General features: G+C 51.5%; 1 protein-coding gene across 1 annotated transcript in view; it reads left to right on the forward strand.

Annotated features, from left to right (window-relative positions):
- The first annotated feature begins 5320 nt into the window (after positions 1 to 5320).
- The window catches only part of PRRX1 (paired related homeobox 1), a 38251-nt gene continuing 30870 nt past the window's right edge, over positions 5321 to 12701 (forward strand). The window contains exon 1 of the mRNA XM_058843312.1: positions 5321 to 5862. Within this exon, the coding sequence (XP_058699295.1) occupies positions 5622 to 5862 (241 nt within the window). The 5' untranslated portion in view covers positions 5321 to 5621. The remainder of the gene's footprint in view (positions 5863 to 12701) is intronic.

Raw genomic sequence — 12701 nt, forward strand, 5'->3', positions numbered from 1 at the left:
CTGGTAAATCCACTGAGTCCAAATCCACCACTCCAGCACCAAATCCAAGGTGCTGGAGCAGGCTCAGAGCAATGAGCACAGGCATCATCCACCTGTAGGACACGACCACTGCAACAAAACTGAGGTGAGGAGGTGTTTGTGCTGATACTTCTGTGGTTTCCTGGTGGAACCCACGGCTAAAGATTGTCTTGAGAGGCCACAGTGTGTGACATCTGCTCCTGCCAGCCCCATGGCAGCCCTGGCAGGAGCAAAGCCAAGGGAGGGAAGAGCTGAACTCTAGTTCAGATCCACAGCCAGCCAGGCAAGAGATCAGGATATTCCTCACAGCTCCTCTCCCACTTGGTGGAAAGATGACGGAAAAAGGAAACAGAAAAGCAGCTCTTGCCATTGGCAGCTGGTGAATGTGCCTGTCATCTCTGCTGAAAGCTAGGTGACAGCTGTGGAAGCTGTGACATGGAATCTAAAAACTGGGACTAGTGCAGACAAACTGATAAACGGATTTCCACTCCCTCAGCCCCCTCCTCCTCTTGTGTTTTATAAATGACAAGGCAAGGGGAAGGCTCCAGCTCAGACTGGGCCAGAGGAGGTCTGGCCAAGGCAGGTTGGAGCCCTGTTAGTGAAAACTCCAACCCAGGTGCTGCACAGCCAACCCAGCTGTGCCCTACTGTGAAAATCAAACCTCTGAGACTTGGGGGTACTCCCAGGAGCCGTCCAGATGGGGCTTGGCAGAAATACCATTCAGGAGGAGCTGTCCCTGGCTGCACTGGGCACAGAACTCCCTCCCCAGCCCCTAGCTGAGCCTGCCACAGAGTGCCAGTTCCCCATGAAAGTTCTGCTGCTGCAAGGTGGCTTCATCCCTGCCTTGAGTAACACAAAGCTTTCCATCCTTCCACCCCAACACGTGGCCAGGGGAGATGGCAGAAATAAACCCCTCAGCTGCTATCCTGGGAAACCTCCCTTATTACACCTGGTGCACAGCAAAAAAAAATTGTAAGTGCATGGCCTTGCCTCACCATGCACATGGGGCTGGAGCATGTGTGCAAATGTTCTCCTGCCTCAGGTTCTAAATCTTGTACAGTGTCAATGCTGCAATATTCCTGCAGAAGTTCCCACAGCCAAGTATTTATCACCCCCATGAACCAGTAACAAGGCACCTTGCTCTGACTGGAGATGTGATAGCACTTCCAGGAATGATTGTGTGTGATGTGAACTCAGCCTCTGGTTCAAAATAATGTGCAAAGGAATAATAAATCTCAGTACTAAATTGCTGTCCCATTTAAGCTTTGATTAGACTCTGATGGTCTGTTCACCCTGGAGCTGCTGGTATTAATCTGCATGCTAAACCCTAATTATAAACTGCTCGTGGCATTTCCAGATGACATCAAGATGTCTGGGATTAAAAGAAACCCTGATGCTGAGTTTACAGCTTGGAAGGACTGTAGACTACCTGATCCCCACAGATGTAATAATGCACCTCTGTGTGGGGAGGAGAGAAAAAAGGGGGGGTTTGGTCCAAGTGTGTAGAAGTTTGTGAGGGACAGGTCTGGCTCCAGACCCCGATACCTGCACACACCCCCAAAATCCCCCCACACCTGTAAAGGGATGTGAGATCCTGCAGGTGCTCCCTGTCTCCAGCTCCACACAGATCTTATCCAGCTCTGCCTGCAGCAAGTGCAGAAGGGCTTGAGGCCAGGCACGAGAGCAAACCAGCGTGATGGGATGACTGGGGGAAAACTTTTTGGGGTGGAAGAATCCTGGTTTGGCTCCACAGCACTGCAGCATCAAGGAGTCAGCAGTGAGAATATCACTGGGCTGGGCATGGGACATTGTGGATGCAGGCTGAGAAGAGGCAGAGAGATGCTCTGAATCAACAACTCTCATCAGCTCTCCCCTAAGGAGCTGTGGCTGTTTGGGGTGAAAGGCTGTGTTGGATTAATCCCTCTCCAAAGCTGCCGTGGACCTAGGAGAGGAGTAAACATCATTTGTGCCCTCCTGCCCTCTGAATCACCAATCTAAACTGCTTGTACCCCATCCAGGCACTCAGGAGAGCAAAGCTGGAGGGCATTCAGCACATCTTCAAATAGCTGAGCACCTTGCATGGAGCACGAGTAGATGGTGTGTGCATTTTGGTCAGGTTTCCTACAGGCACAAGCACTTGTTCTGGCTGTCAGCTCCTGCTCCTCACTGCCCCCTGCATTATTTTTTTTTTTTTCTTTATTTCTAGGATGAAACACATTTGGCAGATCAAAAAAGGGCTCTAAGACTTTACACACTGAAAATGAATTAGGAGAGACCCGAAGGACTTTCCCTCACTGAGTAAAATACTTCTTCACCTGAGGGCCGTGCACACACCTGAGTATCACAGGTGCTTCTGCCTGGTTTCTTTTATTTAAACCCAGGTGGAAGAAAAGCTATTTAGAGCACCTGAAAGAAGGTGGAAATCTATGCTACAAAATGTGGTATTGATGGTCAGTGAAGAAGGTTTGTCTTTCTCAGTGCTTTGCACCTTCCTGCATCCCACCAATGCAAACCCCAAGGTGTTTGAGCTGCCACGGGGATTTTACAGCTGCTCATCTGCTCTGGGAGTTTCTTGTTGGTTCCAAGATCCTTGAGAGGCTCATCGGGTCCTGTTTGTTGTACCTGAAAAGCACCATCAAAACTGAGGAGCTACGAAGCCGCTGTTCAGACAGATGTGAAGGTGAAGGGAATGTTTCTGAGGGTTTATATTTGGGTAGCCCACATTTTGGAGCTGGGAACCACAGGAGCAGCTGGTGCTGGACTTCATGGGAAACATCAAGAATCAAAAATACACTCCAGCTAGGGACTTTCTCACTGGCATTCTGGGGTGCTTGTGATTTTCCATGAGAAAAGAAAGCAGAAGCAAAATGTGCTGGTCATCTGCAGAGATGCAGATATTTGGGTTTCCCCTTCTTGAAATGCAACTAGGGAAAGGAAAATGGGGGAGTTTGTGGTTTCTGCTTCACTTTCTCCCAGACTTGAACATGATAACAGCATAGAGGAGGTAGGTTTTGAGGCAAGGCTCCAGCTGGTGGGTCTCACTGATGTCCTTCGAAATGACAACTACTTTTGGGAGCAGGAAGGGCTAAACTGGGGTCTGGATGTGGTGTGAGGCTGGGCCTTTCAGCTGTGGGTGCTTTACCTGGCAGATTTCTGGTTGTTTCAGGAGTTTTGGGCTTTTTCTTCTTCGCCCTTGGTAGAAGCAGCTCAGAAGCTCCTGCCCTGCTGGGAGTGTGAGCAGAAGACAAGGATTTTCTGGACAGCTGGGAAAGGGAGCAATGGGGCTGGAGAGGAAAAGTGGGATGGGAAGATGGGCAGGAAAGGGCAGCTTGACAGCAGAGCAATGGTGAGGCAGGAAATAAATGTCTGATCAACTTCTTGATGGCCTGTGGGATGTTAAAAGGGTAATAATAACAGAGATAACTGAGAGATGAACTGCAGCCCTGTAGTGCTCTGTGCAGTTTTGAAGGCTGCCCACTGCTCCCAGTCTCCTTCCTTCTGGGACAGACAGAGTTGTCAGAGTTCCCACTGGATTTAGCTCATCCTTCCCACCCAGTGACAGAAATGCAGTGGTGTTGCAGGAGGCACCTGGGAAAGGAGGGCTTCAGATCATGTTTAGAATGTGAATCAGGCACCTTGTATTGGAATTAAGCCTCAGTCTTGGAGCTGGGCTCTTCCTCTTCCCAGGGGAAATTTAGACTGTGTTCCCAAAGCCAGGGCTGGGAGGGAGCATTGTCTGAAGGATGCACTTAGACATGGGGAGATCTCATTAGGGATGTCAGTGATGCCACTGCTGAAGGTGGCACAGAGACCTCTTGGTCTGGTTTTGGTGGCTCCTGCTGACACCCCCAAGGCTGAGAGCAGACCCCAGTGCCCGTGGAAAGGGATGTTTGTGACTGGGCCTCTGCAGCACCCACTCAGGAAAGCCAGCTGCAACATCCACCTGGAGCAGATCAGGGAAAAAGAGGGTAAAACCCAGCTCACCAAGAAAAGAGGCAGCAGCCAGGTATTTGGGAAAGGCAGAGAAAAGGGCATTTCATGATCAGGGTGTGTACAGGTGACCACCCACCCTGCCTTGCCTGAACCCAGAGAGCCAGAGTACAAGATGCCAGCATACAAAAACCAGTCAGATGCAGCCTTGCACACCCATGTGAAGGCACAACTCCCTCCCCATCCAACATGTGAACATGTACCACAGGACAGCACACAAATCCTCCCTCAGATGCAGAAAAAGTCACTCTGCTGCATACAGAGATGCACTCACAGCATTTTGGGTGCTTGTACACCCACACTCTCCTGTGCATACACACTACTTGTCCCAAAGTTGGGGGTTTTTTTGGCCTTTCCACCCAGTACCCATCAGTTTTGTCTACCCCCCGAACAGGGAACAGCAGAGCTCTGCAGCCCTGCCCTGCTCTTTTGGGTCTTTGAGACTGCAAAGGGTAAATTCGGAGGGGCGGGGGGGGGGGGGGGGGGGGCTGAAAGCAAACTAATGATGAAAATGTCTCCTCCATGCCTGCGCCTTAATTAAATGCATGGAGAGGCTCGGGGAAGCACATCTGTTTTCAATCTGGAGCCCTTTGATGGCATCAAATGTTCTTTCCCCAGATCAGGGGGGATGGAAATTGTGGGCTGGCTGTGGCAGCTCGGAGCCCCGGCTCCAGCGGCCTTTCCTGGCCCGCGGCTCCGGCCCCTCGCCTGTCCTGGGGCCCTTCTGCGGCAGCTCCAGGGCCATTACCTGTCCTGTCCCTGTCCCCAGGGGCCACCAGGGCCACCACACGCTGCGGGGACCTCTTTGCTTGCCGGCCCGAGCAGCTCCGACAGCGTCCTCGGTTTTTTGCTTTTATTTTTCTCCTCCCTTCTGTTCTTTTTTCACTTTACTCCCCTTTTGGTCTGTTTCTCTCAGTTCTCTGCTGCACTTTTTCTTCCTCTTTTTTTTTTTTTTTCTTTCTTTTCTATTTTCCCTCTTCCTTTCCGCTGTCCTGTTCGCACTTTCTCTTCCATTACCCTTGCTCACCTTTTCATCTGCATTTCTCATTTTCGCTATTTCTCTCTCCCCAGCCCCAGCGGCGCGTCCACCCTCCCCTCCCTACCCCACCCTCCCCTCCAGGTGCAGCTCCGGCTGACAAAGGGGGGGGGTCCTGCCCAGCACCGGGGGCTCCCGGGGGGCTCCCGCTGCCACGTCCCGCCGGGGCCGCCCTCCCGCGGGTGCCCGGAGCGGAGCGGAGCCGCCCCCGCCGTTTGAAGTGCGGGCAGGAGGGGAGGGGAGGGCAGCGCAGGGGCGGAGGGAGCGGAGCCGGCGGCAGCGGGGGCGGAGAGGACGGGGCGCACCCGCCCCAGCGGCCCCACAGCCGCCCTGCGCCTCTCGGCCGGCGGCAGCTCCCGGCGCCCCGAGCCGGCCGCCGCCTCTCCCCTCCGGCATGTTTTAAGCCCGGCCCTACCCGCTCCCCTTCGGGCTTCCCTACCCGCCGCCGTCGGGTCCCGTTCTCCCCCGCTCCTCTCCTTGCGCACCCCCCTCCCCCCCTCGGAGCGCCGGCGGCTGGGGGGCCGGGGGGCGGTGGGTGCCCGCGGGGGGCGAGGGCAGAAAAGCCCCGCTCGGCACCATGGCTTCCAGCTATGCCCACGCCATGGAGAGGCAGGCCCTGCTGCCCGCCCGCCTCGACGGCCCCGCCGGCCTGGACAATTTACAAGCCAAGAAGAACTTCTCCGTGAGTCACCTGCTGGACCTGGAGGAGGCGGGCGACATGGTGGCCGCCCAGGCGGAGGAGGGAGGCGGCGAGCCCGGCCGGAGCTTGTTGGAGTCCCCCGGGCTGACCAGCGGCAGCGACACCCCGCAGCAGGACAGTAAGTGCGGGGACATCCTCCCCTTCCATCTCTGGCCGGCTCCGAGGGGGTTCCAGCGGTGCTTAGCCCGGCTTCCCTCGCTCCCCGAGCCGCCCTTCCCGGCCGTGCGGGGAGCCCGGCGGGGTCGGCACCCACCCTTGTTTAACCCCAGCCAGCTGCCCTTCGCCCGTCGGGTCCCGTGCCGAGGCTCCTGCACCCTGTGGGGAAGCGGAGAACAGCCCGGGAGGCATCGGCCCCCTCGTCCGGTCCTTGCTGGGCCGGGCTGAGAGCGGGCTTGGCTGGACGGGGAGAGGCGCTGAGCGTCCCTTCATCCCTCCATCCATCCTCTCCATCCCCACCATCCATCCCATCCATCCCCACCATCCATCATCTCCATCCCACCGTCCGTTCCATCCATCCGTTCCATCCATCCATCCCCTCCATCCGCCCGTCCCTCCGGCCCGGTGCTTTTGCGGGACCCCGGGATGGGGATGGGCTCCGGCATTGTGCGATGCCCCTGCCGGGAGCGTCGGGGCTCGCAGAGCTCCCGAGGCTGCGTGCGAGGCTCCCGAGCGGAGCCGCAGATTCCCTCCCCGCCGGGCCCCGCTTCTCCCTGACTCCGAGCCGGCCAGGGGGGCAGCCCAGGGGGGCAGAGCCGGCTCTGGAGTGCCCGTCCCGAAGAGTCCGAGCTCGGCATCTCGGGTAGCCGTGGAGCAGCAGCCCGGCGGGATGGGGCGGCGTTTTCCAAGCGCAGCGTGTTATTTTCCAGGGGCAGCGCTGTCAGGGAGGCTGATGGGGGTGTGCAGGGTCAGTAACCCCCCTTCACCCCGCTCTCTGTTAAAATAATCACATCCCCGGCCGCAGGGACTGCCCGGGAGCTCCGTGCGGGTCCGGGCTGGCCGCGGCTGCGGACACGGGCTCGCTTCCGAGGGAGCTTCCCGGCGAAAAACGGGGGAAAAAAACACCAAAACGGAACGAGAAGCGAACGAAAACGCCAATTGCAATTTTCGTTCGCTTTTCGATTTTTTTTGTTGTTTTTTTTTTTTTTTTTTTTTTTTTGTTGTTGTTGTTGTTGGGTTTTTTTCCCCGCCTCGGGGAGCCGCCTCCGACCCTCTTTTCCCCCATGGATCCGACGTGGTTTTTTCGGTATTCCGAAGGAAACCGAGCTGGGGAAGAGGAGGGAAACCTTCCCAAAAGCAGCCGCTCCTTGCGGGAGCGCCCGTGGCATCCCCGAGCCCGGCCGGATGCGTTCCCGGCGGGGAGCATCCTCCAGGAGCGGGCTGGGGAGCGGCTCCTCTGCCCCCGGAGAGCCCGACCGACCGCCGCTGGGACACGGCTTAAAAATATTTCCCTCCCCAGGACCCGAAAAAGTGCAATTTCTGCCTCTAAAGGTGTGTATTTTAGTGGGGAAGGCAGCGATTGCGGCTGCCCCCGATTCAGCTCCTTGTGCCGCTGGAGAATCCCCGAGATATCAAATGCAGACAAGTTTGTTTTTTGGTTTTTTTTAATTTCTGCTCTGTACCTAATTTAGTTTATCATATTTAATTTGAATTTATTCCTGATTTACTCTGATTTACTCCTGATTTTACCCTTTGCCAACTGTGAGCTTGGGCAGTGTGAAAAAGGGGAAAACTGCATTTCACCAACACTCATCTTGCTTTTAGAACATGTAAAGAACCCCCAAAAAAAGCAGTTCCAGGGCTTGTTTTCTAGCCAGCACTGCTGAGCAGGAACCAAACTACAGCTTCAAAGGATTTATAAATTATATAAATCTATAAAAGTTTTAATACCGTTGCGGTGAATTAGAAAGTTTTAGAAGTATTCTAAAGTAAGCAACGACAAAGAAAAGAAAGGAGGAGGAATAAATTCTCCCAGGTTTATTGGGCAGAACTGGCATCAGGGTTTTCTGGCTCTCTCATGGATGCATTTAGCACGTCCCTGGAGGCTCCGTGCCTCAGTTTCCCTACCTGCTGCATGTGTTCTGTGAAGTGCTCTGCAATCCATGCAGGAAGAGAGCTGGAGTTAGGAAGTGCAGTAGAGGTATGAGCTCTTTTCTCGGTGAGAAATGAGAACTGGTTCAGTGGAAAAGCTAACACGGGGCTCAGTTACTCTCCGTGTTTTTAAGTGAGAAAAGGTAAAAGCCGTTTGAAGAAATTGTGGATTTCTCAAAAATACTAAAAATGTTCTTCCAACCTTAAGGAAAAGCAGCTGATCTGCCACTGATTTCTGTCCCAAACTGAAGTGAAAAACCAAATTATTTGTGCTGTTTTTGTTAACAAAAATTAAGAGTAGTTTGCCGCAGAAACGACAAAAGGTTTTATTTGGACGTTTGAAATTGAAGGAATTATTTCACCACTGTTTTATTTGAGAGAGGTTCAGGGTAGAACATTTCTCTTATTAAAAAGAAGAAAACATTCCTGGGAGTAGCTGTGACTCTAATGTTTACAGGGAGAGCTGTCCGTGGGTTAAGGAGCTGAGTTTTCAGCAGTGCTGCGGAGCTGTCATTCTCACCAACTCCAACTCTTGCCTCTGAACACCTTCCCCTAAAAGCTGATAAACATCAGGGCAAATCTCCCTGCCTCTGCTGCTTAGCTGGGAAGGCTTTGCAATCCCAGTTTCCAATTTGTCACAAAATAACCTGTTAATGATAGCACGATTTTCACGATTTAACCCTGGCTGAAGCTGAGATGGAAATGCAGTCCCAGCTCAGCTGAGGGGATCCCCCAAGCTTCCTAGAAAAGGCAATGAACTCCTATTGCTTTTGTGCCCTTTGAGGGTGACAGAAACCTGTCAGTTGCCTGTGGGCTCCCAGAGTTTGTGGCTCTGGGGTAATTCTCAATTGTTTGGGTTTTTTTAGATTTTTGCCTTTTGCTTTTTCCTTTATTTATATTTTTTTCTTGTTGTTCTTGGTTGGTTTGTTTGAAACTCACTGTTGATGGCTCATAAAATGGTGTGGAGAAAGCATGAACAGCAAAAGAAAAATTGTTACGCTGGGATTTCTTTTGTAAGGAGTGAGTAAACCGTGCTGCAGTCCATTACGTGCTCATGTTCTGTGTTTTGGGGTTATTGCTGTCCTTTAATCTCTCTTCAGTATAAAAGTACTGGCAGTCAGGGTGCTGACAGATTCTATCAGACTGATTAAAGCTGGCCACAGGTTGCCTGAGTCCCCCCATGAATATTTTTCTGTCCCAGTGAGCATTGTGACCCCTCAGCAGTGCTGCTGCTGCTTCTCCAGGAAATCCCAGAAACCCTGCTGGGACAAGGTGAGTGATTTCCTCTGCTCAGGCAGGTCAAGCAGAGCATCAGTGTGGCTTCAGCCCCTTTTCTCTGGCAGCAGGTTGAGGAAGGGCTTTGGTGATGGGATTTTGCAGAGATCAGAAATAGGTGAATTTCAAGAAAGGACTGACAAATTCAGGGAGGGCTGATTTTGGCTTCTCACTGCAGCAGGGTTTGGAGGCAGCCTCCAAACACAGACTGGAAGGATGAGCTGGGGCAGAGATCTTTCCCCTGCTCCCTGGGCTTAAACCCTCTCTGACTGCTGCTCCTGGCTGTCTGAAACAGGATCCTGACCTGCAGGGTTTTGCTCTGCTCCCACATGGCTGCTGATTTTGCCTTAATTGCCTTGTTCTAATCAGAACAAGTGAGGTTGCTGCGGGAGTAAAAGAGTGTGTCTGAGTACTGAATTGTCCGTGCCTCCCCATCCTTCACAAAACAAAAATATGCCTTCGTGAAAAGAGGTGGAAAAGCTCTGTCACTGCTTGGAAATGTGGAAGGGAGTTCCTTGGGCTGCTGAGTTGCTGAGGATGAAGGCGAGAAGAAGCGCCTGGGACAACTGCAGGGTTTTCTTCATAAACCTCTGCTTTATCCTGGAGTATTAAGCATTTCTTTTGTTAGTAAATCACAGCCTTTATTCCCAGAAGATGCTGAGTCTGTAGACAGGGGATGTACAACCAATAGACAGAGGAGGGAAAAGCTGATTAAACCTAGGAGTTTTCTTCCTGTCTTGTCCTGCTGATGGAAAAAGAATCTTGGGGCAGCAGCTGGTGCCGGTGTCCACAGGTTACACCGGGGTGAGCTGGGGAGTCCGGCCAGTGCCTCAATCCCCACAGACAGCAACAAATCTTCCTCAAGATAAACTCTCCAGAGTTCTCCTCTTCCAGAAAACGATGCAGGAAAAGCGAGGATCAGATCATTATCAATTTTGAAAGCGCTTGTTTTAAAATATCCGCGTGAAAAGCGCGGTTCTTTGTCGGGAAAATCTTTGCGCGTGCCGGTTCCGCTGCGCGAATCCTCGAGGCTCCAAGGAGAGTTCGCTTGACTAAAGGTTGAGCAATAGGTAACTAACACCAAGGAATTGTTAGGAGTTGGATTAACACCTTTCCATTTATGTTCCTGGGGTGTATCTGTCTGATTTTTGGCCTCAGGCTGGCAGATGCGTGGTTATTGCAGCGATTATCGCCGTGTCAGATATTTTCCTTGCGTCCCTGAATCCTGCAGTTTGAAGTGGGAAAATGTTTTGTGTTTGTTCTGTAAATTTCTGCAGCTTCTGGACAAAGACAGAAGATGGGAATGTGGCTCTGCCACATATCTAGAGTCTTAAAAAGGCACAAAGAAATAAATAAAGTGGTCAAGGTGCTGTTATTAGCAAAGAAAAAAGAGCCATGTGAATTTAGAGGAGGGAGCTGGCTGTGTTTGTGAGTGCTCTTCCTTTTGATGGCTGAGAAGAAACTTCTATTTGTTTGTGAATTTCACTTTTTTGATCAGAATCAGTTTTGCTTCCTGGTTCTCATGGTCTCATAATTTGCTGATGGTATTTGTGTTTTCAATCCATCCACTCAGAGCTTCCAACTTTTTAATTTGAAAAAGATTTCACCGAAGGTTTTTACTTTCCCTCCTTCCCCCCTTAATGTAATGAAAACATTTCCATGAAAATTAGATTTTGAAATCTCTCATAAAACTGAAAGGTTTGGTCTAAACTGCTCGAACTCTTTTAATGAACATCAGCTTTCTGTCATCTGCTCTGAGTTTCCACTGCTAGCCAGTCTATTTTCCATCTTTTTGATGATGTATAAAGCAGTGATTGCATGGGAAAATATTATCTCAGGGTTAATTTGTGCAGGCCTTACTCACACGAGTCATTGCATGAGATTCAATGGACCACTTATGTGTGTGCCAGTTGATGAGTATGAGTGTTTGAAGACTTGACCAGCAGCTTTGAGTCATGCAAAAAAAGTCCTTTTTTTTTATATTTTGGCTGGTGGAGTAATTTTGTGTGGGCACGGAACGGTTTTGCTGTCTGCAGTCAGGAGCTCGATCCTTTTGCCTCTCAACAGAAGTGCAGAATTCATCAAAATCTGTGATGTGAGGAAGCCTGAGAGGAAAAGAGCAAGAACACGGACAGAGCATAAGCAGGAGGGGCTGGGAGAGTTGAGTCTTTGACAAAGCAGACACAGGACTGTAATTCCTTCAAGGATGTATTTTTATTTTTCCCCTCAGTAACCGAGTTGACTCCCATGGTTTTTGACATCACCAGAATGACTTGATGGGATTATAGGTGTTTATTCCTGCTTGAGAGTTGTTTATGATATATTTAATCGTTTTTGAAACCCATATTAAGTAGCCCTGAGGGAGCTGTGTTCCTGCTGGGCCTCTGTTGCATAATGAAGTACATCACGAATATTTACCAAGTGTCACAGTATTCCAGACTTGGGCCTCTGTTTCTGGGGAGGATGAATCACTGCACTGCTGGTTCCCCACCCTGCTCGCCTTTCCTAAAGGAGGCTTGGATTTTGGGGTGGGTTATGGAGATTTGAAGTGAGAATCATCACAGTCTGGCTAGAGGAGCCGTTGTCCACGGCTCTGATGTTTGAACTGTCCTCTTGGCTTTACAGGGTATAGAAAAGCTTCAGCTTCTGCTTGGGTGGTGGAGCAGGTTTTAAGGCTGGTTCCCCCAAGAAAAACCTGTGGGAAATATCTTTAGAACCTGCTGGCTGCTCTGGTGGGAGAGCAGACAGCTCAAAGGAGGGGTGAAATCCCAGAGGGTTCGGAAGGTTTGGAGAGAAGGATGGCTCCTCCTGAGGGGGAAATGCAGCAGAAATCTGAGTTCTTACTGGAAATCCACTGGAAATCTCTACGGAGGCTCTGTGTTACAGGCTGTTGTGAATGGTTTTATGGAATTCCAGAATGGGTTGGAAGGGCCTTAAAGATCATCCAGTTCCAGCCCTGACACCTTCACTATCCCAGGTGCCCTGTCCAACCTGGCCTTGGACACTTCCAGGATCCAGGGGCAGCCAGAACTTCTCTGTGCACCCTGTGGCAGGCCTTCACCAGCCTCACAGGGAAGAATTAGATTTTATTCCTTAGCTGGAGATAATTTGAAGTTTTTCACGGCCCTGCTCACCTCTGCGCTGTAAATGTAACTTTGCCCTGTGTTTCCTTCCCTGCCCTGCTCCTGCTGCACTTTGGGGGCATCACAGGAGAGAAGTTCCCGTGATCCTCAAGTGAGGATGTCTGGAGGATTCTGGTTGAGAGGGGAAGGGAGCAGTGGTGCCAAAGCTGAGGGCCACCTCCTGCAGTGGAAAGCCTGGCCTCTGCAAGTGTGAGTCTGTGAAGGCCAAGAGGGAAGAGAAGCCTGATGAGCAAGCCAGGGAGCATCTATTTCAGTTTTGATAGTGTTCAGGGCTCCTCTCTCACCTCCAGAGGCTGAGAAAAGGTTACAGCAGTGTTTAAAGCACTGTCCCAGACAGTCTGGATTTCATACGTGCCCATATGAAGCGAACATTTGCCTTGGGGTGGCAGCCCAGGACATCCTGGTGCCTTGTGTTCCTGGAAGGGAAGCTTAGATGAGAGGCAAAAGGAGC

Source organism: Poecile atricapillus, chromosome 7 (genome assembly GCF_030490865.1).
Source record: "Poecile atricapillus isolate bPoeAtr1 chromosome 7, bPoeAtr1.hap1, whole genome shotgun sequence".
NCBI lineage: Eukaryota > Metazoa > Chordata > Aves > Passeriformes > Paridae > Poecile > Poecile atricapillus.